Source organism: Oncorhynchus mykiss, chromosome 18 (assembly GCF_013265735.2).
Source record: "Oncorhynchus mykiss isolate Arlee chromosome 18, USDA_OmykA_1.1, whole genome shotgun sequence".
Lineage (NCBI taxonomy): Eukaryota > Metazoa > Chordata > Actinopteri > Salmoniformes > Salmonidae > Oncorhynchus > Oncorhynchus mykiss.
This window is the reverse complement of record NC_048582.1, coordinates 67,635,398-67,661,113: the sequence shown is the minus strand read 5'-3', so window position 1 is coordinate 67,661,113 and position 25,716 is coordinate 67,635,398. Positions and strand designations below refer to the sequence as shown.

Genomic DNA, 25,716 nt, shown 5'->3' with positions numbered 1-25,716 from the left:
TGACCTAAAACAGGGAATTTCTACTATGATTAAATGTCAGGGATTGTGAAACTGAGTTTAAATGTATTTAGCTAAGGTGTATGTAAACTTCCGACTTCAACAGTAGGGTAGCCTGTTTAGAGAGAATGTGGGCAGATTCACGACAAAACCATCCGTAGTTAGACAGAAACCCATTTATTTTTATTCAGTACATTCAGGCCATTTTAACCTCAGAAAGTTGTGCACTGACTTATGGGTAAAGTGCGCATGTCGTTTTTAACCGGGTTTCGGAATATTTGCATGAGAATCTGGTCACCAATTGGATGGAAACCAAGCTAGTGTGAAATTGAGAGTAAATGAAGACATGCGCTGTAGTAAACTAACAAGTGAGAAGTCATTTCCCCCCCCCACTAGACTTGGATAACCCTAATCTGGTATCTAATCTAATCTGCCTTTATAAATTCTTATAAAAAAAGAAAAGAGACCTTAAGAAAAACAACCAAGCACAAAATCAATTATTTTTTTCCATTATAAAAACAAGTTACACACATTTGTAAACAACATATTCTCACTTATTACAGTAGAAAAAAACCAAGGGTTTAAAACATGGTTCCCAACGGTGTGGGGTGAAGTTGCCCCGACACACTGGAGGGGAAACCTCACCCTTGAACGTTCAACATACCCGATGACCTTTTAGAAATATAAAACGAGGTAAAAAGAAAGGAGTGTGGAGCGTACAGTCATCCGAGAGAAACCAACCCAGGGAACAGAGTAAAGCAGAATGTATAGTATATAAAACATGAACATCTCTTCATGACAGACTGGCCAGGTGAAATCAGCTGAAAGATATCACTTATTTGGGCTCCCGAATGGCGCTAGGCACTGCATTTCAGTGAAAGAGGCACCACTATCGTCCCCGGTTCGATTCCAGGCTGTATCGGATTCAGCTGCGATCGGGCGGCACACAAATGGCCCAGCGTCATCGGGGTTTCGCCGTCATTGTAAATAAGAATTTGTTCTTACTTGCCTGGTTAAATTAAAATAGATGTCACTTGTTAAATCCACATCGATGAAGGGGAAGAGACAGGTTAAAGAAGGATTTTTAAACCGGGACTAATCTTTTGTCTTGCTCATTCACCCTCAATGTTGCGCGCACACACAATCCAAGTGCCTTTGAACAGGGTACGGTAGTAGGTGACAGGTGCACCGGTTTGAGTCAATAACTGCAGCGCTGGTTTTCACGCTCAACAGTTTCCTGTCAAGAAACATCCAGCAAGCAAAGAACATCCAGCCAACTTGACACAACTGTGGGAAGCATTGGAGTCGACAAGGGCCAGCATCCCTGTGGAACGCTTTCAACACCTTGTCGAGTCCATGTCCCGGTGAATTGAGGCCGTTCTGAGTGCGAAAGGACAGTGGGTGAAACTCAGCATTAGGAAAGTGTGCTTAAAAAGGCTGCACTATGCAGAAATCTCTCTGCCATTTCCTGGTTGCTAAAATTCAAATAGTTTGTCTAATTTCAGTTTGACAAAACATGTATATTGAACCATCTCTTCCATAATAAATAAACTAATTGTATTGTCAGCTGTTTGAAGCTGATTTATAAAAACAAAGTGCTTCAAAACTAAACTTAGAAAAGGGAAGCATAAAAATAAGACAGAACAGATCTACTTTCTTTCAATTAAAAATGACAGATCTATAAACACAGACACACACACACACACAGACCAATTGGGTCAGGTCACCCAAAAAGTTACATATAGCAGCCTTAAAAAATGTTTTGTTGATCCATGATTCAGTAGAACTTCCTGTAGAACTTCCTGTAGAATAGGGTCTGGTGACTGTTGTTCAAAAAGGGGGAATGTCTGCAGTGGAAAAGTGGGAATCCTTTTTCAACTCTTGAGTTCTTGGATCAGTCCAGATGTACCGGTGATCAGGGCTTTCACTGGTGTTACCTCAGGGGGGGATTGGCTTTCACTGGTGTTACCTCAGGGGGGGGGATTGGCTTTCACTGATGTTACCTCAGGGGGGGGGATTGGCTTTCACTGATGTTACCTCAGGGGGGGGATTGGCTTTCACTGATGTTACCTCAGGGGGGGGGATTGGCTTTCACTGATGTTACCTCAGGGGGGGATTGGCTTTCACTGATGTTACCTCAGGGGGGGATTGGCTTTCACTGATGTTACCTCAGGGGGGGATTGGCTTTCACTGATGTTACCTCAGGGGGGGGATTGGCTTTCACTGATGTTACCTCAGGGGGGGGATTGGCTTTCACTGATGTTACCTCAGGGGGGGATTGGCTTTCACTGATGTTACCTCAGGGGGGGATTGGCTTTCACTGATGTTACCTCAGGGGGGGGATTGGCTTTCACTGATGTTACCTCAGGGGGGGATTGGCTTTCACTGATGTTACCTCAGGGGGGGATTGGCTTTCATTGATGTTACCTCAGCCTTAATCGACGTCCTTGATGCCCGGGGAACAGTGGGTTAACTGCCTTGCTCAGGGGCAGAATGACAGATTTTTTTTACCTTGTCGGCTCGGGGATTCGATCCAGCAACCTTTCGTACAACTAGGTATCCCCCTTTCCCCTCAACACCACTTGAGAATCTAAAGCAGGCTCCCCACAACAGGCTCCTCACAACAGGCTCCCCACAACAGGCTCCACTACTGCTTCAGATTCTCAAGTGGTTCAGGGAAGAAAATAATTTTGAAAACACTGACAAAAAACCAAAAGATTTGACCGCGTATGAGGAAATACTAACACAGCATTAAGAGAATAATTTTACACACACACACACACACACACACACACAACTGGAAACTCATATCTGATGCTTCAACATGTCTTAGCTTCTTCTTTTGGCCTGGTGGTGAAATGAAGAAACATTAGTTAAATGGGACAAGACTGGACACACAAGACTGGACACACACAAGACTAGACACACACAAGACTAGACACACACAAGACTAGACACACACAAGACTGGACACACACAAGACTGGACACACACACACAAGACTGGACACACACACACAAGACTGGACACACACACACAAGACTGGACACACACACACAAGACTGGACACACACAAGACTGGACACACACAAGACTGGACACACACAAGACTGGACACACACAAGACTGGACACACACAAGACTGGACACACACAAGACTGGACAAGACTGGACACACAAGACTGGACAAGACTGGACACACACAAGACTGGACACACACAAGACTGGACACACACAAGACTGGACACACACAAGACTGGACACACACAAGACTGGACACACACAAGACTGGACACACACAAGACTGGACACACACAAGACTGGACAAGACTGGACAAGACTGGACACACACAAGACTGGACACACACAAGACTGGACACACACAAGACTGGACACACACAAGACTGGACACACACAAGACTGGACACACACAAGACTGGACACACAAGACTGGACATGGACACACAAGACTGGACAAGACACACACAAGACTGGACACACAAGACTGGACAAGACACACACAAGACTGGACACACAAGACTGGACAAGATTGGACACACAAGACTGGACAAGACTGGACACACAAGACTGGACAAGACTGGACACGGACACACAAGACTGGACACACACAAGACTGGACACACAAGACTGGACAAGACTGGACACACAAGACTGGACACACAAGACTGGACACACAAGACTGGACACACAAGACTGGACACACCAGACTGGACACGGACACACAAGACTGGACACGGACACACAAGACTGGACACGGACACACAAGACTGGACACGGACACACAAGACTGGACACGGACAAGACATATTCCTAGATGTTATATTTCATGTGGTCACTACTCACCCTGTTGTGTCCATCTTCTCTTCAGCGTCTTTATCCTCGTCTTTCACTTCTGGGGAAAACAAAGAGAACGTTGACCGGGCGTTACTCCCCCCAGTGTCCTGGGCCAGTCACGGAGGCGTTACGCCCCCCCAGTGTCCTGGGCCAGTCACGGAGGCGTTACGGCCCCCAGTGTCAGTCACGGAGGCGTTACGGCCCCCAGTGTCAGTCACGGAGGCGTTACGGCCCCCAGTGTCAGTCACGGAGGCGTTACGGCCCCCAGTGTCAGTCACGGAGGCGTTACGGCCCCCAGTGTCAGTCACGGAGGCGTTACGGCCCCCAGTGTCAGTCACGGAGGCGTTACGGCCCCCAGTGTCAGTCACGGAGGCGTTACGGCCCCCAGTGTCAGTCACGGAGGCGTTACGGCCCCCAGTGTCAGTCACGGAGGCGTTACGGCCCCCAGTGTCAGTCACGGAGGCGTTACGGCCCCCAGTGTCAGTCACGGAGGCGTTACGGCCCCCAGTGTCAGTCACGGAGGCGTTACGGCCCCCAGTGTCAGTCACGGAGGCGTTACGGCCCCCAGTGTCAGTCACGGAGGCGTTACGGCCCCCAGTGTCAGTCACGGAGGCGTTACGGCCCCCAGTGTCAGTCACGGAGGCGTTACGGCCCCCAGTGTCAGTCACGGAGGCGTTACGGCCCCCAGTGTCAGTCACGGAGGCGTTACGGCCCCCAGTGTCAGTCACGGAGGCGTTACGGCCCCCAGTGTCAGTCACGGAGGCGTTACGGCCCCCAGTGTCAGTCACGGAGGCGTTACGGCCCCCAGTGTCAGTCACGGAGGCGTTACGGCCCCCAGTGTCAGTCACGGAGGCGTTACGGCCCCCAGTGTCAGTCACGGAGGCGTTACGGCCCCCAGTGTCAGTCACGGAGGCGTTACGGCCCCCAGTGTCAGTCACGGAGGCGTTACGGCCCCCAGTGTCAGTCACGGAGGCGTTACGGCCCCCAGTGTCAGTCACGGAGGCGTTATGGCCCCCAGTGTCAGTCACGGAGGCGTTATGGCCCCCAGTGTCAGTCACGGAGGCGTTATGGCCAGTGTCAGTCACGGAGGCGTTATGGCCAGTGTCAGTCACGGAGGCGTTATGGCCAGTGTCAGTCACGGAGGCGTTATGGCCAGTGTCAGTCACGGAGGCGTTACTCGGCCAGTGTCAGTCACGGAGGCGTTACTCGGCCAGTGTCAGTCACGGAGGCGTTACTCGGCCAGTGTCAGTCACGGAGGCGTTATGGCCAGTGTCAGTCACGGAGGCGTTATGGCCAGTGTCAGTCACGGAGGCGTTATGGCCAGTGTCAGTCACGGAGGCGTTATGGCCAGTGTCAGTCACGGAGGCGTTATGGCCAGTGTCAGTCACGGAGGCGTTATGGCCAGTGTCAGTCACGGAGGCGTTATGGCCAGTGTCAGTCACGGAGGCGTTACGGCCAGTGTCAGTCACGGAGGCGTTACGGCCAGTGTCAGTCACGGAGGCGTTACGGCCAGTGTCAGTCACGGAGGCGTTACGGCCAGTGTCAGTCACGGAGGCGTTACTCGGCCAGTGTCAGTCACGGAGGCGTTACTCGGCCAGTGTCAGTCACGGAGGCGTTACTCGGCCAGTGTCAGTCACGGAGGCGTTACTCCCCCAGTGTCAGTCACGGAGGCGTTATGGCCAGTGTCAGTCACGGAGGCGTTATGGCCAGTGTCAGTCACGGAGGCGTTACTCGGCCAGTGTCAGTCACGGAGGCGTTACTCGGCCAGTGTCAGTCACGGAGGCGTTATGGCCAGTGTCAGTCACGGAGGCGTTATGGCCAGTGTCAGTCACGGAGGCGTTATGGCCAGTGTCAGTCACGGAGGCGTTATGGCCAGTGTCAGTCACGGAGGCGTTATGGCCAGTGTCAGTCACGGAGGCGTTATGGCCAGTGTCAGTCACGGAGGCGTTATGGCCAGTGTCAGTCACGGAGGCGTTATGGCCAGTGTCAGTCACGGAGGCGTTATGGCCAGTGTCAGTCACGGAGGCGTTACGGCCAGTGTCAGTCACGGAGGCGTTACGGCCAGTGTCAGTCACGGAGGCGTTACGGCCAGTGTCAGTCACGGAGGCGTTACGGCCAGTGTCAGTCACGGAGGCGTTACGGCCAGTGTCAGTCACGGAGGCGTTACGGCCAGTGTCAGTCACGGAGGCGTTACGGCCAGTGTCAGTCACGGAGGCGTTACTCGGCCAGTGTCAGTCACGGAGGCGTTACTCGGCCAGTGTCAGTCACGGAGGCGTTACTCGGCCAGTGTCAGTCACGGAGGCGTTACTCCCCCAGTGTCAGTCACGGAGGCGTTATGGCCAGTGTCAGTCACGGAGGCGTTATGGCCAGTGTCAGTCACGGAGGCGTTACTCGGCCAGTGTCAGTCACGGAGGCGTTACTCGGCCAGTGTCAGTCACGGAGGCGTTATGGCCAGTGTCAGTCACGGAGGCGTTATGGCCAGTGTCAGTCACGGAGGCGTTATGGCCAGTGTCAGTCACGGAGGCGTTATGGCCAGTGTCAGTCACGGAGGCGTTATGGCCAGTGTCAGTCACGGAGGCGTTATGGCCAGTGTCAGTCACGGAGGCGTTATGGCCAGTGTCAGTCACGGAGGCGTTATGGCCAGTGTCAGTCACGGAGGCGTTATGGCCAGTGTCAGTCACGGAGGCGTTATGGCCAGTGTCAGTCACGGAGGCGTTATGGCCAGTGTCAGTCACGGAGGCGTTATGGCCAGTGTCAGTCACGGAGGCGTTATGGCCAGTGTCAGTCACGGAGGCGTTATGGCCAGTGTCAGTCACGGAGGCGTTATGGCCAGTGTCAGTCACGGAGGCGTTATGGCCAGTGTCAGTCACGGAGGCGTTATGGCCAGTGTCAGTCACGGAGGCGTTATGGCCAGTGTCAGTCACGGAGGCGTTATGGCCAGTGTCAGTCACGGAGGCGTTATGGCCAGTGTCAGTCACGGAGGCGTTATGGCCAGTGTCAGTCACGGAGGCGTTATGGCCAGTGTCAGTCACGGAGGCGTTATGGCCAGTGTCAGTCACGGAGGCGTTATGGCCAGTGTCAGTCACGGAGGCGTTATGGCCAGTGTCAGTCACGGAGGCGTTATGGCCAGTGTCAGTCACGGAGGCGTTATGGCCAGTGTCAGTCACGGAGGCGTTATGGCCAGTGTCAGTCACGGAGGCGTTATGGCCAGTGTCAGTCACGGAGGCGTTATGGCCAGTGTCAGTCACGGAGGCGTTATGGCCAGTGTCAGTCACGGAGGCGTTACTCCCCCAGTGTCAGTCACGGAGGCGTTACTCCCCCAGTGTCAGTCACGGAGGCGTTATGGCCAGTGTCAGTCACGGAGGCGTTATGGCCAGTGTCAGTCACGGAGGCGTTACTCCCCCAGTGTCAGTCACGGAGGCGTTATGGCCAGTGTCAGTCACGGAGGCGTTATGGCCAGTGTCAGTCACGGAGGCGTTATGGCCAGTGTCAGTCACGGAGGCGTTATGGCCAGTGTCAGTCACGGAGGCGTTATGGCCAGTGTCAGTCACGGAGGCGTTACTCCCCCAGTGTCAGTCACGGAGGCGTTATGGCCAGTGTCAGTCACGGAGGCGTTATGGCCAGTGTCAGTCACGGAGGCGTTATGGCCAGTGTCAGTCACGGAGGCGTTACTCCCCCAGTGTCAGTCACGGAGGCGTTATGGCCAGTGTCAGTCAACGGAGGCGTTATGGCCAGTGTCAGTCACGGAGGCGTTATGGCCAGTGTCAGTCACGGAGGCGTTACTCCCCCAGTGTCAGTCACGGAGGCGTTATGGCCAGTGTCAGTCACGGAGGCGTTATGGCCAGTGTCAGTCACGGAGGCGTTATGGCCAGTGTCAGTCACGGAGGCGTTATGGCCAGTGTCAGTCACGGAGGCGTTATGGCCAGTGTCAGTCACGGAGGCGTTATGGCCAGTGTCAGTCACGGAGGCGTTATGGCCAGTGTCAGTCACGGAGGCGTTACTCCCCCAGTGTCAGTCACGGAGGCGTTATGGCCAGTGTCAGTCACGGAGGCGTTACTCCCCCAGTGTCAGTCACGGAGGCGTTATGGCCAGTGTCAGTCACGGAGGCGTTATGGCCAGTGTCAGTCACGGAGGCGTTATGGCCAGTGTCAGTCACGGAGGCGTTATGGCCAGTGTCAGTCACGGAGGCGTTACTCGGCCAGTGTCAGTCACGGAGGCGTTATGGCCAGTGTCAGTCACGGAGGCGTTATGGCCAGTGTCAGTCACGGAGGCGTTATGGCCAGTGTCAGTCACGGAGGCGTTATGGCCAGTGTCAGTCACGGAGGCGTTATGGCCAGTGTCAGTCACGGAGGCGTTATGGCCCCCAGTGTCAGTCACGGAGGCGTTATGGCCAGTGTCAGTCACGGAGGCGTTATGGCCAGTGTCAGTCACGGAGGCGTTATGGCCAGTGTCAGTCACGGAGGCGTTATGGCCCCCAGTGTCAGTCACGGAGGCGTTATGGCCAGTGTCAGTCACGGAGGCGTTATGGCCAGTGTCAGTCACGGAGGCGTTATGGCCAGTGTCAGTCACGGAGGTGTGTGAGGTTTACTTTACCTTTCTTCTCCTCAGTCTCCTCTTTCTCCTCCTCAGTCTTGACTCGTTTGGTCTTCTTATGGTTGGCAGCGTTCCTCCGTCCCCCTCCTCCCTGTCCCTCATCCTCAGAGTCAGAGAACTCCTCTTCACAGGCTATCCTCTTATCATGGGACCTGACTGAAACAAAATCCTCTTATCATGGGCCCTGACTGAAACAAAACCCTCTTATCATGGGCCCTGACTGAAACAAAACCCTCTTATCATGGGCCCTGACTGAAACAATACCATTGTCTTATCATGGGCTGAAACAAAACCCTCTTATCATGGGCTGAAACAAAACCCTCTTATCATGGGCCCTGACTGAAACAAAACCATCCTCTTATCATGGGCCCTGACTGAAACAAAACCATCCTCTGATCATGGGCCCTGACTGAAACAATACCATCGTCTTATCATGGGCCCTGACTGAAACAAAACCCTCACTTATCATGGGCCCTGACTATAACAAAACCATCCTCTTATCATGGGCCCTGACTGAAACAAAACCCTCACTTATCATGGGCTGAAACAAAACCCTCTTATCATGGGCCCTGACTGAAACAAAACCATCCTCTTATCATGGGCCCTGACTGAAACAAAACCATCCTCTTATCATGGGCCCTGACTGAAACAAAACCATCCTCTTATCATGGGCCCTGACTGAAACAAAACCATCCTCTTATCATGGGCCCTGACTGAAACAAAACCCTCTTATCATGGGCCCTGACTGAAACAAAACCCTCTTATCATGGGCCCTGACTGAAACAAAACCATCTTATCATGGGCCCTGACTGAAACAAAACCCTCTTATCATGGGCCCAGACTGAAACAAAACCATCTTATCATGGGCCCTGACTGAAACAAAACCATCCTCTTATCATGGGCCCTGACTGAAACAAAACCATCCTCTTATCATGGGCCCTGACTGAAACAAAACCATCCTCTTATCATGGGCCCTGACTGAAACAAAACCATCCTCTTATCATGGGCCCTGACTGAAACAAAACCATCCTCTTATCATGGGCCCTGACTGAAACAAAACCATCCTCTTATCATGGGCCCTGACTGAAACAAAACCATCCTCTTATCATGGGCCCTGACTGAAACAAAACCATCCTCTTATCATGGGCCCTGACTGAAACAAAACCCTCTTATCATGGGCCCTGACTGAAACAAAACCATCCTCTTATCATGGGCCCTGACTGAAACAAAACCATCCTCTTATCATGGGCCCTGACTGAAACAAAACCATCCTCTTATCATGGGCCCTGACTGAAACAAAACCATCCTCTTATCATGGGCCCTGACTGAAACAAAACCATCCTCTTATCATGGGCCCTGACTGAAACAAAACCATCCTCTTATCATGGGCCCTGACTGAAACAAAACCCTCTTATCATGGGCCCTGACTGAAACAATACCATCCTCTTATCATGGGCCCTGACTGAAACAATACCATCGTCTTATCATGGGCCCTGACTGAAACAATACCATCGTCTTATCATGGGCCCTGACTGAAACAAAACTTACTGGAGATGCGTTTGTCAGGGTCCTCGTCCTCCTCATCTCCAGAGTCCGGGTGTGGAGCGTCTTCTGGGATGGCCTGTATCTGGACCCCCGGGGCGTGGGGCAGCATGCGCAGGTTCTCAAACAACCTCTGTCTGGGGAGGGAGAGAGACGTTAGTGTCTGTACCACAGTATGTCTGTCTGTATATATACACACACACACATCTATCTTTGTAACTTACTTGATCTTCTCCAGGTAATCATTGGTGTTCTGGTTGGTCATGTTAGACGGGCTGATGTGGAGCTTGAAGTCAGGACCAAAGTACTCAAAGTAGTCGTTGTATGGCAGCTCTGATTGGACGAGAGAGATCATCAAGGTTGTTGTAATAAAACAACCTACCAGGTTACATCAAAGTACTACATGAACAGAGTGTGTGTACCGTTAGATATGGTGCTGTATGTGTGTGTGTGTGTGTACCGTTAGGTATAATGCTGTGTGTGTACCGTTAGGTATAATGCTGTGTGTGTACCGTTCGGTATAATGCTGTGTGTGTGTGTGTGTGTGTGTACCGTTCGGTATAATCCTGTGTGTGTGTGTGTGTGTGTGTGTACCGTTCGGTATAATGCTGTGTGTGTGTGTGTGTACCGTTCGGTATAATGCTGTGTGTGTGTGTGTGTGTGTGTGTGTGTACCGTTCGGTATAATGCTGTGTGTGTGTACCGTTCGGTATAATGCTGTGTGTGTGTGTGTGTGTGTGTGTACCGTTCGGTATAATGCTGTGTGTGTGTGTGTGTACCGTTCGGTATAATGCTGTGTGTGTGTGTACCGTTCGGTATAATGCTGTGTGTGTGTGTGTGTGTGTAACGTTCGGTATAATGCTGTGTGTGTGTGTGTGTGTGTGTGTGTGTGTACCGTTAGGTATAATGCTGTGTGTGTGTGTGTGTGTGTGTGTACCGTTAGGTATAATGCTGTGTGTGTGTGTGTGTGTGTGTGTACCGTTCGGTATAATGCTGTGTGTGTGTACCGTTCGGTATAATGCTGTGTGTGTGTGTACCGTTCGGTATAATGCTGTGTGTGTGTGTAACGTTCGGTATAATGCTGTGTGTGTGTGTGTGTGTGTGTGTGTGTGTGTACCGTTAGGTATAATGCTGTGTGTGTGTGTGTGTACCGTTAGGTATAATGCTGTGTGTGTGTGTGTGTGTACCGTTAGGTATAATGCTGTGTGTGTACCGTTAGGTATAATGCTGTGTGTGTACCGTTAGGTATAATGCTGTGTGTGTGTGTGTGTGTGTGTGTGTGTGTGTGTGTGTGTACCGTTAGGTATAATGGTGTGTGTGTGTGTGTGTGTGTGTGTACCGTTCGGTATAATGCTGTGTGTGTGTACCGTTCGGTATAATGCTGTGTGTGTGTGTGTGTGTACCGTTCGGTATAATGCTGTGTGTGTACCGTTCGGTATAATGCTGTGTGTGTGTGTGTGTGTAACGTTCGGTATAATGCTGTGTGTGTGTGTGTGTGTGTGTGTACCGTTAGGTATAATGCTGTGTGTGTGTGTGTGTGTGTACCGTTAGGTATAATGCTGTGTGTGTGTGTGTGTGTGTGTACCGTTCGGTATAATGCTGTGTGTGTGTGTGTGTGTGTGTGTGTACCGTTCGGTATAATGCTGTGTGTGTGTGTGTGTGTGTGTGTGTGTGTACCGTTCGGTATAATGCTGTGTGTGTGTGTGTGTGTAACGTTCGGTATAATGCTGTGTGTGTGTGTGTGTGTGTGTGTGTGTGTGTGTACCGTTAGGTATAATGCTGTGTGTGTGTGTGTGTACCGTTAGGTATAATGCTGTGTGTGTGTGTACCGTTAGGTATAATGCTGTGTGTGTGTGTACCGTTAGGTATAATGCTGTGTGTGTGTGTACCGTTAGGTATAATGCTGTGTGTGTGTGTACCGTTAGGTATAATGCTGTGTGTGTGTGTACCGTTAGGTATAATGCTGTGTGTGTGTGTACCGTTAGGTATAATGCTGTGTGTGTGTGTACCGTTAGGTATAATGCTGTGTGTGTGTGTGTCGTTAGGTATAATGCTGTGTGTGTGTGTGTACCGTTAGGTATAATGCTGTGTGTGTGTGTACCGTTAGGTATAATGCTGTGTGTGTGTGTACCGTTAGGTATAATGCTGTGTGTGTGTGTACCGTTAGGTATAATGCTGTGTGTGTGTGTACCGTTAGGTATAATGCTGTGTGTGTGTGTACCGTTAGGTATAATGCTGTGTGTGTGTGTCGTTAGGTATAATGCTGTGTGTGTGTGTACCGTTAGGTATAATGCTGTGTGTGTGTGTACCGTTAGGTATAATGCTGTGTGTGTGTGTACCGTTAGGTATAATGCTGTGTGTGTACCGTTAGGTATAATGCTGTGTGTGTGTGTACCGTTAGGTATAATGCTGTGTGTGTACCGTTAGGTATAATGCTGTGTGTGTGTGTGTACCGTTAGGTATAATGCTGTGTGTGTGTGTGTACCGTTAGGTATAATGCTGTGTGTGTGTGTACCGTTAGGTATAATGCTGTGTGTGTGTGTACCGTTAGGTATAATGCTGTGTGTGTGTGTGTACCGTTAGGTATAATGCTGTGTGTGTGTGTACCGTTAGGTATAATGCTGTGTGTGTGTGTACCGTTAGGTATAATGCTGTGTGTGTGTGTGTACCGTTAGGTATAATGCTGTGTGTGTGTGTGTACCGTTAGGTATAATGCTGTGTGAGTACCGTTAGGTATAATGCTGTGTGTGTACCGTTAGGTATAATGCTGTGTGTGTGTGTACCGTTAGGTATAATGCTGTGTGTGTGTGTACCGTTAGGTATAATGCTGTGTGTGTACCGTTAGGTATAATGCTGTGTGTGTGTGTACCATTAGGTATAATGCTGTGTGTGTGTGTGTACCGTTAGGTATAATGCTGTGTGTGTACCGTTAGGTATAATGCTGTGTGTGTGTGTGTACCGTTAGGTATAATGCTGTGTGTGTGTGTGTACCGTCAGGTATAATGCTGTGTGTGTACCGTTAGGTATAATGCTGTGTGTGTGTGTGTACCGTTAGGTATAATGCTGTGTGTGTACCGTTAGGTATAATGCTGTGTGTGTGTGTGTACCGTTAGGTATAATGCTGTGTGTGTGTGTGTACCGTTAGGTATAATGCTGTGTGTGTGTGTACCGTTAGGTATAATGCTGTGTGTGTGTGTGTACCGTTAGGTATAATGCTGTGTGTGTGTGTACCGTTAGGTATAATGCTGTGTGTGTGTGTACCGTTAAGTATAATGCTGTGTGTGTGTGTACCGTTAGGTATAATGCTGTGTGTGTGTGTACCGTTAGGTATAATGCTGTGTGTGTGTGTACCGTTAGGTATAATGCTGTGTGTGTGTGTACCGTTAGGTATAATGCTGTGTGTGTGTGTACCGTTAGGTATAATGCTGTGTGTGTGTGTACCGTTAGGTATAATGCTGTGTGTGTGTGTGTACCGTTAGGTATAATGCTGTGTGTGTGTACCGTTAGGTATGATGGTGTGTGTGTGTGTACCGTTAGGTATAATGCTGTGTGTGTACCGTTAGGTATAATGCTGTGTGTGTACCGTTAGGTATAATGCTGTGTGTGTGTGTACCGTTAGGTATAATGCTGTGTGTGTGTGTACCGTTAGGTATAATGCTGTGTGTGTGTGTACCGTTAGGTATAATGCTGTGTGTGTGTGTACCGTTAGGTATAATGCTGTGTGTGTACCGTTAGGTATAATGCTGTGTGTGTGTGTACCGTTAGGTATAATGCTGTGTGTGTGTGTACCGTTAGGTATAATGCTGTGTGTGTGTGTACCGTTAGGTATAATGCTGTGTGTGTGTACCGTTAGGTATAATGCTGTGTGTGTGTGTACCGTTAGGTATAATGCTGTGTGTGTGTGTGTACCGTTAGGTATAATGCTGTGTGTGTACCGTTAGGTATAATGCTGTGTGTGTGTGTGTACCGTTAGGTATAATGCTGTGTGTGTGTGTGTACCGTTAGGTATAATGCTGTGTGTGTGTGTGTACCGTTAGGTATAATGCTGTGTGTGTGTGTACCGTTAGGTATAATGCTGTGTGTGTGTGTACCGTTAGGTATAATGCTGTGTGTGTGTGTACCGTTAGGTATAATGCTGTGTGTGTACCGTTAGGTATAATGCTGTGTGTGTACCGTTAGGTATAATGCTGTGTGTGTGTGTACCGTTAGGTATAATGCTGTGTGTGTGTGTACCGTTAGGTATAATGCTGTGTGTGTGTGTACCGTTAGGTATAATGCTGTGTGTGTGTGTGTCGTTAGGTATAATGCTGTGTGTGTGTGTACCGTTAGGTATGATGCTGTGTGTGTGTGTGTGTGTAACGTTCGGTATAATGCTGTGTGTGTGTGTACCGTTAGGTATAATGCTGTGTGTGTGTGTACCGTTAGGTATAATGCTGTGTGTGTGTGTACCGTTAGGTATAATGCTGTGTGTGTGTGTGTACCGTTAGGTATAATGCTGTGTGTGTGTGTACCGTTCGGTATAATGCTGTGTGTGTGTGTGTGTGTAACGTTCGGTATAATGCTGTGTGTGTGTGTACCGTTAGGTATAATGCTGTGTGTGTGTGTACCGTTAGGTATAATGCTGTGTGTGTGTGTGTACCGTTAGGTATAATGCTGTGTGTGTGTGTACCGTTAGGTATAATGCTGTGTGTGTGTGTACCGTTAGGTATAATGCTGTGTGTGTGTGTACCGTTAGGTATAATGCTGTGTGTGTGTGTACCGTTAGGTATAATGCTGTGTGTGTGTGTACCGTTAGGTATAATGCTGTGTGTGTGTGTACCGTTAGGTATAATGCTGTGTGTGTGTGTGTCGTTAGGTATAATGCTGTGTGTGTGTGTACCGTTAGGTATAATGCTGTGTGTGTGTGTGTACCGTTAGGTATAATGCTGTGTGTGTGTGTACCGTTAGGTATAATGCTGTGTGTGTGTGTACCGTTAGGTATAATGCTGTGTGTGTGTGTACCGTTAGGTATAATGCTGTGTGTGTGTGTACCGTTAGGTATAATGCTGTGTGTGTGTGTACCGTTAGGTATAATGCTGTGTGTGTGTGTACCGTTAGGTATAATGCTGTGTGTGTGTGTACCGTTAGGTATAATGCTGTGTGTGTACCGTTAGGTATAATGCTGTGTGTGTACCGTTAGGTATAATGCTGTGTGTGTACCGTTAGGTATAATGCTGTGTGTGTACCGTTAGGTATAATGCTGTGTGTGTACCGTTAGGTATAATGCTGTGTGTGTACCGTTAGGTATAATGCTGTGTGTGTACCGTTAGGTATAATGCTGTGTGTGTGTGTGTACCGTTAGGTATAATGCTGTGTGTGTACCGTTAGGTATAATGCTGTGTGTGTGTGTGTACCGTTAGGTATAATGCTGTGTGTGTGTGTACCGTTAGGTATAATGCTGTCCAGAGCCACGGCGGTCTCGTAGGTCCAGCAGCGGGCCACGTTACGGATGGTATAACCTCCACCTCCCAACATCAACAGAGGCAGGTTGAAACTCTTCATGTACTCAACACACTTAGCATGACCTGAAACACAGCGCCAGGGGTTCAACACACTTAGCATGACCTGAAACACAGCGCCAGGGGTTCAACACACTTAGCATGACCTGAAACACAGCGCCAGGGGTTCAACACACTTAGCATGACCTGAAACACAGCGCCAGGGGTCCAACACACTTAGCATGACCTGAAACACAGCGCCAGGGGTTCAACACACTTAGCATGACCTGAAACACAGCGCCAGGGGTTCAACACACTTAGCATGACCTGAAACACAGCGCCAGGGGTCCAACACACTTAGCATGACCTGAAACACAGCGCCAGGGGTTCAACACACTTAGCATGACCTGAAACACAGCGCCAGGGGTTCAACACACTTAGCATGACCTGAAACACAGCGCCAGGGGTCCAACACACTTAGCATGACCTGAAACACAGCGCCAGGGGTCCAACACACTTAGCATGACCTGAAACACAGCGCCAGGGGTCCAACACACTTAGCATGACCTGAAACACAGCGCCAGGGGTTCAACACACTTAGCATGACCTGAAACACAGCGCCTTAACAAATGATTCATACCCTTCGACATATTCCTCATTTTGTTGCGTTTCTCACCCATCCCCACACAACCCCATAACAAAAGTGAAAACATGTTTTCAAATGTTCTGAGAATGAAATCTAATTTACAAAAATCACTCACACCCCTGAATCAATACATGTTAGAATCACCTTGGGCAGTGATTAGAGCTTGTGAGGCATTCTGGGTGAATCCACACCTGGATTGTACAATTTTCAAGCTCTTGTACAGTCTTCAAGCTCTGCTGTCAAGTTGATCGTTGATCATTACTCGACAGCCATTTTCAAGCCGATTTCAGTTTAAACTGGAACTAAAGCCATTCAGGAACATTCAGTGTCTTGGGAAGCTACTCCAGTGTGTATTCGGCCTTCTGTTTTAGGTTTTTGTCCTGCTGAAAGGCACAGCGCATTCAGTAATGTGTATTCATACCTTAACTTTTCCCGCCTTATTAGAAAATGTATTCAATCGTTGTTGTTTTTGTTGTTGTTGTTGTCAATCTACACACAATAGCCCATTATGACCTTCAGGCAAACTCCAAGTGGGCTGTCTACGTGCCCTTTACCCGAGATAAATTTTAAAAAGTCTCATAGCAAAGGGTCTGACTACTTCATGTAAATAAGGTATCCAGTTTTTTTAATTTCTAATAAATTTGCAACATTTTTCTAAAAACCTGTTTTCGTTTGGTCATTATGGGGTATTGTGTGTAGATTGACGGGGGTTGTTTTAAAAAAAAATCCATTTTAGAATAAGGCTGTAACGTAACAAAATGTAGAAAGTAGTGAAGGGGTCTGAATACTTTTCCCAAAATGCAGTGTGTCTCCCAGCAGACAAACAGGGTTTTCCTCCAAGACGTTTGCCTGTCATTTCGTTGACCAACAAACGGTCATCTAAAAATCCCACGACCGTCAGAGCCCTGAAGACAGCCCTCCTTCAGGTGTGTTACCTTAGACTGGGCTGTTTCAACCTGAGAGAGAGTCCTAGCAACACACACAAACACTGAAGACAGCCCTCCTTCAGGTGTGTTACCTTAGACTGGGCTGTTTCAACCTGAGAGAGTCCTAGCAACACACACAAACACTGAAGACAGCCCTCCTTCAGGTGCGTTACCTTTGATGGTGAGGTTGAAACAGCCCAGTCTGTCTCCTGAGAGAGAGTCGGCTCCACACTGTAACACGACTGCACTGGGCTGGAACATCTCCATCACTTTAGCCATCACCTAGCAACACACAAAAAAAATAAATAAAAGAGAAAAGTATAAAAAGTGAGAAACACACACGAAAATATCACCTAGCAACACACACACACACACACACAGATTACAACAACACACCAAATAAATAAAAAGAGAAATGTATAAAAAGTGAGAAACACACAAAAAACAAAAAGAGGTAGAATCCATTTGACCTCTGTAAGGAACCAAAACACTGAATGACTTGCAGCAGGAGACTCACAGGTTTGAAGATGGCTTCGTAAGACTCATCGTCGATGCCGTCTCTGAGGGGATAGTTTACAGCGTAGTACTTTCCCTTCCCTGCTCCAATGTCCTACACACACACACACACACACACGTCAGTGTACATACTGGAATACAAAATTACTCAAATGTAGGTTGACAATCCAACACACACACACACACACACACACTGAAAGGGGAGTGTAGTCATACACATCGGAACACACACTGAAATGTAGACACACTCACCCTTGGGTCTCCGGTACCAGGGAGGTATTCTCCCAGAGGACACACACACACCCTCAGGTCTCCGGTACCAGGGAGGTATTCTCCCAGAGGACACACACACACTCACCCTCAGGTCTCCGGTACCAGGGAGGTATTCTCCCAGAGGACACACACACACACACACACTCACCCTCAGGTCTCCGGTACCAGGGAGGTATTCTCCCAGAGGACACACACACACACACTCACCCTCAGGTCTCCGGTGCCAGGGAAGTATTCTCCATACTTGTGGAAGGAGACCGTCATGACCCGGTCTGTGGTGAAGAAAGCCTCTTCCACTCCGTCTCCATGGTGAATGTCGATGTCTATGTACAACACCCTCTGGTGGTACCTGACAGGACAGACAACTCATTACATACAATATCTACGTTAGATTCATATTACCTGACAGGACAAACTATACAATTAAATGAATACAGTCATATCTATGTTTCTCATCAGAGCCTGAGTGACTATTCATTTCAACAAGAGAAACACACACCATGACAAGCCAAGGACACGTCACCATTCTGTTCTGTCTTTTAGAGGCTGACCGATGAATTAGGGCCGATTTCAAGTTTTCATAACAAAAATCGGTAATCGGCCTTTTTGGATGCCAATTACATCGCACTCCACGAGGAGACTGCGTGGCAGGCTGACCACCTGTTACTCCACGAGGAGACTGCGTGGCAGGCTGACCACCTGTTACTCCACGAAGAGACTGCGTGGCAGGCTGACCACCTGTTACTCCACGAAGAGACTGCGTGGCAGGCTGACCACCTGTTACTCCACGAGGAGACTGCGTGGCAGGCTGACCACCTGTTACTCCACGAGGAGACTGCGTGGCAGGCTGACCACCTGTTACTCCACGAGGAGACTGCGTGGCAGGCTGACCACCTGTTACTCCACGAGGAGACTGCGTGGCAGGCTGACCACCTGTTACTCCACGAGGAGACTGCGTGGCAGGCTGACCACCTGTTACTCCACGAGGAGACTGCGTGGCAGGCTGACCACCTGTTACTCCACGAGGAGACTGCGTGGCAGGCTGACCACCTGTTACTCCACGAGGAGACTGCGTGGCAGGCTGACCACCTGTTACTCCACGAGGAGACTGCGTGGCAGGCTGACCACCTGTTACTCCACGAGGAGACTGCGTGGCAGGCTGACCACCTGTTACTCCACGAGGAGACAGTGGCAGGCTGACCACCTGTTACTCCACGAGGAGACTGCGTGGCAGGCTGACCACCTGTTACTCCACGAGGAGACTGCGTGGCAGGCTGACCACCTGTTACTCCACGAGGAGACTGCGTGGCAGGCTGACCACCTGTTACTCCACGAGGAGACTGCGTGGCAGGCTGACCACCTGTTACTCCACGAGGAGACTGCGTGGCAGGCTGACCACCTGTTACTCCACGAGGAGACTGCGTGGCAGGCTGACCACCTGTTACTCCACGAGGAGACTGCGTGGCAGGCTGACCACCTGTTACTCCACGAGGAGACTGCGTGGCAGGCTGACCACCTGTTACTCCACGAGGAGACTGCGTGGCAGGCTGACCACCTGTTACTCCACGAGGAGACTGCGTGGCAGGCTGACCACCTGTTACTCCACGAGGAGACTGCGTGGCAGGCTGACCACCTGTTACTCCACGAGGAGAATGCGTGGCAGGCTGACCACCTGTTACTCCACGAGGAGACTGCGTGGCAGGCTGACCACCTGTTACTCCACGAGGAGACTGCGTGGCAGGCTGACCACCTGTTACTCCACGAGGAGACTGCGTGGCAGGCTGACCACCTGTTACTCCACGAGGAGACTGCGTGGCAGGCTGACCACCTGTTACTCCACGAGGAGACTGCGTGGCAGGCTGACCACCTGTTACTCCACGAGGAGACTGCGTGGCAGGCTGACCACCTGTTACTCCACGAGGAGACTGCGTGGCAGGCTGACCACCTGTTACTCCACGACGAGACTGCGTGGCAGGCTGACCACCTGTTACTCCACGAGGAGACTGCGTGGCAGGCTGACCACCTGTTACTCCACGAGGAGACTGCGTGGCAGGCTGACCACCTGTTACTCCACGAGGAGACTGCGTGGCAGGCTGACCACCTGTTACTCCACGAGGAGACTGCGTGGCAGGCTGACCACCTGTTACTCCACGAGGAGACTGCGTGGCAGGCTGACCACCTGTTACTCCACGAGGAGACTGCGTGGCAGGCTGACCACCTGTTACTCCACGAGGAGACTGCGTGGCAGGCTGACCACCTGTTACTCCACGAGGAGACTGCGTGGCAGGCTGACCACCTGTTACTCCACGAGGAGACTGCGTGGCAGGCTGACCACCTGTTACTCCACGAGGAGACTGCGTGGCAGGCTGACCACCTGTTACTCCACGAGGAGACTGCGTGGCAGGCTGACCACCTGTTACTCCACGAGGAGACTGCGTGGCAGGCTGACCACCTGTTACTCCACGAGGAGACTGCGTGGCAGGCTGACCACCTGTTACTCCACGACGAGACTGCGTGGCAGGCTGACCACCTGTTACTCCACGAGGAGACTGCGTGGCAGGCTGACCACCTGTTACTCCACGAGGAGACTGCGTGGCAGGCTGACCACCTGTTACTCCACGAGGAGACTGCGTGGCAGGCTGACCACCTGTTACTCCACGAGGAGACTGCGTGGCAGGCTGACCACCTGTTACTCCACGAGGAGACTGCGTGGCAGGCTGACCACCTGTTACTCCACGAGGAGACTGCGTGGCAGGCTGACCACCTGTTACTCCACGAGGAGACTGCGTGGCAGGCTGACCACCTGTTACTCCACGAGGAGACTGCGTGGCAGGCTGACCCCCTGTTACGCAAGGGCAGCGAGTAGCCAAGGTACGTTGCTAGCTAGCATTAAACATATCTTGTAAAAAAAAAAAACTCTTAACATAATCACTAGTTAACTACACAAGGTTGATGATATTACTAGTTTATCTAGCTTGTCCTGCGTTGCATATAATCAATGCGGTGTCTGTTAATTTATCATTGAATCACAGCCTACTTCAACGTCACCAAACAGGTGATGATTTAGCAAAAGCACATTAACGGAAAAAGCAGAATAGTTGCGCGAATGTACCTAACCACTAACATCAATGCCTTTAAAATCAATACACAGAAGTATATATTTTTAAACCTGCATATTCAGTTAAAAGAAATGCAGGTTAGCAGGCAATATTAAACTAGGGAAATTGTGTCACTTCTCTTGAATTCTGTGCAAGCAGGGTATATGCAGCAGTTTGGGCCGCCTGGCTCGTTGCGAACGAAATGAAGACCACATGTTTCATTATTTATTTGAGACTAAATAGATTTTATTGATGTATTATATTAGGTTAAAATAAGTGTTCATTCAGTATTGTTGTAATTGTCATTATTACAAATATATAATTTTTTTTAAAAACTCGGTCGATTTATCGTTATCGTCTTTTTTGGTCCGCCAATAAATCGGTATCGGATTTAATAATCGGTCGACCTCTACTGTCTTTCCTCAAAAGTGAAAGAGGAGGAGAAAGACACAGACAAGAAGATGGGCCCCACCGGGGTGAGGGGGAGTTGGCGGGTCCCACCGGGGTGAGGGGAGTTGGCGGGTCCCACCGGGGTGGGGGGAGTTGGCGGGCCCCACCGGGGTGGGGGGAGTTGGCGGCCCCACCGGGGTGGGGGGAGTTGGCGGGGCCCACCGGGGTGGGGGGGGGGGTGACCACACAGGGCTCTTACTTGAGCAGCTCCAGGATGGCGAGGACGATGTCGTTGACGTAGCAGAACCCAGAGGCCTCAGACTTCTTGGCATGATGGAGTCCTCCGGCCCAGTTGATGGCGATGTCCGTCTGCTGCTTGTTCAGCTTCACTGCCCCCGCTACACACACACACACACAGAGGGAGGAGGGAAGAGTCAACACAGGAAGTGAGAGGTAGATAGGCAAGCGAAGTCAGTGGTAGACAGTAAGGCAGATGGAGAAAGAAACTAGACTTACCGACAGAGCCTCCCGTTGAGAGCTGACAGAACTCAAACAGGCCGTCAAACACTGGGCAGTCCTCTCCCACATTAACTGTTAGAGAGCAGCAAGGATAGAAGTTATTCATTTGAGATGTTTGATTGAGGCCTGCAGGTTTGTTTCAATGCGTAAAGCTGTAACCTACATGACAGATGCGAGTGTGGAGTATAGACATTATGAACTGGGTGATTCGAGCCCCGAATCCTGATTGGACGGCAGCCGTGGTATATCACAAAACCACAAAACATGTATTTTTACTTCTCTAATTACATTGGTAACCAGCTCAACATTAGCCCATATGAAAACATGACAAAAAAAACAAGGTATTACAAGGTGTGCTATAGTTTTGGGGTGAAATACCCCTTTAAAAATGCACCCCCCCCGCCCCGCCTGAGCAATGCTAGGTGAAAACAATGTCTGCTACTCACATCTCTGCATCTGTTTGCTGTGTTCTGACATGTTGTCTGGCCGGATGGTACGCAGGAACTTTATGTAGTCGTCACTGTGGTACTTGGTCATCTCCTCTCCACTGGCCTTGTGGGGTCTCTAGGGAGGTCAGAAAAGTGTGTTGCCAAGGGACGCAATAGGTACAAAAACATGCCGTTACCTCGTTGCTAAAAACGTTCGCCCGATTTCACTTTAGATAATATATTTTTCAATAACCAAAACATACGGGGCGGTCAGAAAACTTGTAGTCCACAACTATCCAATTTAGACTTTTATAAAGTCTAGAGGACAGCTCAACTATACAGAATGTTACTTCAGACACGTGTTGAAAAAAAAAAGTCATTTTCTGTGTTGAAGAATCAGTCCAGTCCCATCAGCTTCAGTTCTATAAGATATCTAAGTGATAAAATGGCCACATATTCTGTCCGTCACCTTGGAAATAATGGAAGACGCAGCGTTATGAAGAGTCCCTATGTGGAGTTAATTTACCCAGGTAATGTAACGTTATAGAATGGAGGTGTTTGTCCCGCTGATACCACAGTTGCCGAATAAATCAACATGAAAACACACATTTACCGATAGAGACATTGTTTTTTTTTGGGGGGGGGGGGGGGTTGTTGACATCCATTTTAAAGTGAATTCATATTTGGGTTGTCGTTTGTTCGATATTTACAGATGTGACCCAATCGTTCGTTCTTTACGTGCAGCTGCCATGCTCAGTGGCAACGTTGTTGTTATTATTACCCCTTGCTTGCGTCTAGCCAGTCAACTAGCTACACAGTTAACCTCTGCAGCCAGAATAACAGCCCCTAAAATAACATGTCTCCGCAAAAACAAATAAATGCTAGCTACGCTTTCTTCCCCCATCGTTGGACTTGCGTTTACTATGCATCTCATTTCAGTTCGTGTGGTTGTTGGTTTAGCTTTCTGTACTTTTGTAGCAAGTACTGTCTGCATTTGTATGAGCATACTGCCTCATGATTGCAAGATGCCCCGATAGCTTTTCCAACTGTCCCGTTATCTGGCTATAAATGGCCAATTTAGAATGCCATTCTAGCCAATCTGAAACGATTATTCAGCAGTGCTGTTGAATACATTTATTTATACCATAAATATCAAACTAATCGAAGAAATCGAAGAAAAAAAAAAATATCTATACATAAGCCCACTGTGGCTTGTTGTACTCACGTATATCTCCATCTTCCTGTACAGTCCATAGTTGAGCAGCAGGTTGTGGGTCATACGGATCCTGTGGGGTTTCATGGGATGACCCTGACCATAGTAATAATTACCCACGTCGCCTGGGGGGGGGGGAAACAAAGAGTTTTAGACAAAACTAGTGAAACAACAAACCATGCGTCCTTCCCCTAACCCAGATGTAGGGTAGCTCTGGGCTTTACATTTTAGTCATTTAGCTGACCCTCTTATCCAGAACGATTTACACGAGCAATTAGGACTAAGTGCCTTGCTCAAGGACACATCGGCATATATATATATATATTTGGGGTGCCACCCAAAGATGTAAAATTAATCTAGTCGGTTCTGGGATTCGAACCAGCGACCATCCGGTTACTGTCCCAGCGCTCTTAACCGCTAGGCTTCCTGCCGCTTTGAGCAGCACTATCAAACATACAGCCTGGTAACTAACTGCACAGCACGAAACAACATACCTATACTAGTTTTAAAATGACGAATCAAATGATCAGCCTCTGCGAAGAGGTCTAAATCTTCATAGCGCAGATACAGCGCATTACTTGCTCAACAACCTCCCTCCAGCACAATTCACTACTAACCCACAAAAGTTGTCTATCAAAACACCGCTAGCCACGTTTAACTGACAAACCCCACTTTACTAAACATATGTAGCGAAATATCAAGAGGTTATTCGTGATTCAAAGATACTTATTAGTAACACTAAAACCATTTTCTGGCTATCTAACGTTAGCTAGTTGTGCATGCTCAGTCAGTTGGTTATAAGCCTACTAACCGTTAGCTAGCCAAGTTGCCACCAATTAATATACTCAACTTACTAGTTAGCTAGAGATTGGCAATTCATTTGATTGCAACATTACAAAATAATGAGGGAAAAAAACGACTCTCAAGTTGCTTTGGCAAGCTAACTAAAGTCTTCTTCCTAACTAGGTAACTAGCTAATGATGGTAAGCTAACCACTCGGTAGCTAGTTAGCTGCTAACTCGCCTTACGGCACTTCTCTCAAGAGGGGACATAGGCCTTTCGACCACCGAATCCTCTCCGATACAACAAATAATACTCCGGAAAAACCAACGAGCTACAATAACATCAAATCTTACCGTCATAATAATAGCAAACTTTCTTCTTTGTTCCTCCTGCAGACGACAGCGCCATTTTACTCCACAATTAGTACCGCACAGTTCTTTGTGTCCACGCCGGGGAATTTTTCCACTGTCGTCTCGTCCAATCACCGAAGTCTGCTCTGCTCGAAGGCGTTGTTGCGAAGGATGCACTCTTTCTGTTTGCATGGTGCCACCCAAAGATGTTCTACTCATCTATCTGGGGTGCCACCCAAAGATGTTATAGTCATCTATCTGTGGTGCCACCCAAATATGTTCTATACATATATCTGTGGTGCCACCCAAAGATGTTCTACTCATCTATCTGTGGTGCCACCCAAAGATGTTCTAGTCATCTATCTGTGGTGCCACCCAAAGATGTTCTAGTCATCTATCTGTGGTGCCACCCAAAGATGTTCTAGTCATCTATCTGTGGTGCCACCCAAAGATGTTCTAGTTATCTATCTGTGGTGCCACCCAAAGATGTTCTAGTCATCTATCTGTGGTGCCACCCAAAGATGATCTAGTCATCTATCTGTGGTGCCATCCAAATATGTTCTACTCATCTATCTGTGGTGCCACCCAAAGATGTTCTAGTCATCTATCTGTGGTGCCACCCAAATATGTTCTATACATATATCTGTGGTGCCACCCAAAGATGTTCTACTCATCTATCTGTGGTGCCACCCAAAGATGTTCTAGTCATCTATCTGTGGTGCCACCCAAAGATGTTCTAGTCATCTATCTGTGGTGCCACCCAAAGATGTTCTAGTCATCTATCTGTGGTGCCACCCAAAGATGTTCTAGTCATCTATCTGTGGTGCTACCCAAAGATGTTCCATTCATCTATCTGTGGTGCCACCCAAAGATGTTCTATACATCTATCTGTGGTGCCACCCAAAGATGTTCTACTCATCTATCTGTGGTGCCACCCAAAGATGTTCTAGTCATCTATCTGTGGTGCCACCCAAAGATGATCTAGTCATCTATCTGTGGTGCCATCCAAAGATGTTCTACTCATCTATCTGTGGTGCCACCCAAAGATGTTCTACTCATCTATCTGTGGTGCCACCCAAAGATGTTCTAGTCATCTATCTGTGGTGCCACC

General features: G+C 49.1%; 1 protein-coding gene across 2 annotated transcripts; it reads right to left on the bottom strand.

Annotated features, from left to right (window-relative positions):
- Positions 1 to 158: 158 nt before the first annotated feature.
- Positions 159 to 24,761, bottom strand: hdac1 (histone deacetylase 1). Of its 2 annotated transcripts, XR_005037541.1 has the most exons (15): positions 24,609 to 24,761; positions 23,485 to 23,597; positions 22,278 to 22,395; positions 21,829 to 21,903; positions 21,572 to 21,710; positions 18,032 to 18,173; positions 17,553 to 17,645; positions 17,209 to 17,317; positions 15,410 to 15,550; positions 10,212 to 10,320; positions 9,994 to 10,124; positions 8,446 to 8,601; positions 3,862 to 3,910; positions 2,766 to 2,844; positions 159 to 1,704 (listed from the first exon to the last, which is right to left on the bottom strand). XR_005037541.1 is itself a non-coding variant. In XM_036953588.1 (14 exons), the coding sequence occupies exons 1-14, from the start codon at positions 24,661 to 24,663 to the stop codon at positions 2,817 to 2,819; spliced, it is 1,458 nt and encodes a 485-aa protein (XP_036809483.1). In that variant the 5' UTR covers positions 24,664 to 24,761; the 3' UTR covers positions 2,508 to 2,816. The 2 variants fall into 2 exon arrangements, 1 of the variants encoding a protein (XP_036809483.1); XM_036953588.1 differs by lacking the exon at positions 159 to 1,704 and having other exon boundaries at positions 2,508 to 2,844.
- Positions 24,762 to 25,716: the final 955 nt, after the last annotated feature.